We start from the raw sequence: 893 nt of genomic DNA on the forward strand, positions 1-893 counted from the left end.
CCGCGCGTGGCCACCGCCACCTGGGCGCTTGCCAGCCACCTGTCAGGGAACGGGACCTCCCGGCGTCTTGTCCCCAGGGAGCCGTGGGACGAGGCTGAGCTGGTGTCTGCGCTGTCGGCACCATCAGGCAACACCACCCCCTCCCCCATAATTTTTGGTCTGTAGGATTTTTCCAGACGTCACAGTACATCCTGTTTCAGTTTGACCAGCGAAGTCCAGACTGAACCCAGAACACAAACCGCCCATTTCGCATCGTTTAAAAGCCGCTTTTCTCGAACGGTTCTCGAGACGAGGGTTTATGAATCACGGGACCCGGGCCTCCCCGATGTTTATTAATGTCACGCGTTTGGCCCAGGTCAGCCCCGGACGGCGGTTCGCGAGCAATTTAAATCGTTAGGAGCAGCTGGTTCACACGGAACGGGAACGGGGCGATTCTGGGGCGGACGGGGAAACTCAGCTCCGCTTGTGGCTTTACAGGTGCGATGGGCGAATACGAACCCAAGATAGAGGTTCACTTTCCAGAGAGTCTGCCGGCCGCTAAGGGTTCGACCGTGAGACTGGAGTGTTTTGCCCTCGGAAAGTAAGTTTTATCATGTTCGTTCCCACACGGCAAGAGGTTAGGGACTGTAGGGATGCAGGTGGTTTGCAACAGACCCCTCTGTACCTTATCTTCTAAAATTTTTTTTTATTAAGAAGCAAAGGAAAAATAAAATATGGGGGAAAAGCACACGGATAATTTAGTCCGAAACGTTAAGGGCAGCTCGCAGAGAACGCCGAGGCCTCCCTAACCCCACAAACTAGACGGTGCTGCCGTTGGTCTTGCCGCGTTCGTCCGTGTGTCACAGGGTGGCGGGTGCGTGTGAGACCTTGCACGCCCAGCGATGCTTTAGCTC

At 55.3% G+C, this 893-nt stretch overlaps 1 protein-coding gene across 1 annotated transcript in view; it reads left to right on the forward strand.

The window, feature by feature from the left end:
* LOC102897018 (contactin-3) overlaps window positions 1-893 on the forward strand; it is a 78091-nt gene that overhangs the window by 26700 nt on the left and 50498 nt on the right. The window contains exon 6 of the mRNA XM_015587171.1: window positions 478-580. Coding sequence (XP_015442657.1) covers window positions 478-580 — 103 coding nt within the window. The remainder of the gene's footprint in view (window positions 1-477; window positions 581-893) is intronic.

The sequence above is a fragment of the Pteropus alecto genome, unplaced genomic scaffold (assembly GCF_000325575.1).
Source record: "Pteropus alecto unplaced genomic scaffold, ASM32557v1 scaffold53, whole genome shotgun sequence".
Taxonomy (NCBI): Eukaryota; Metazoa; Chordata; class Mammalia; order Chiroptera; family Pteropodidae; genus Pteropus; species Pteropus alecto.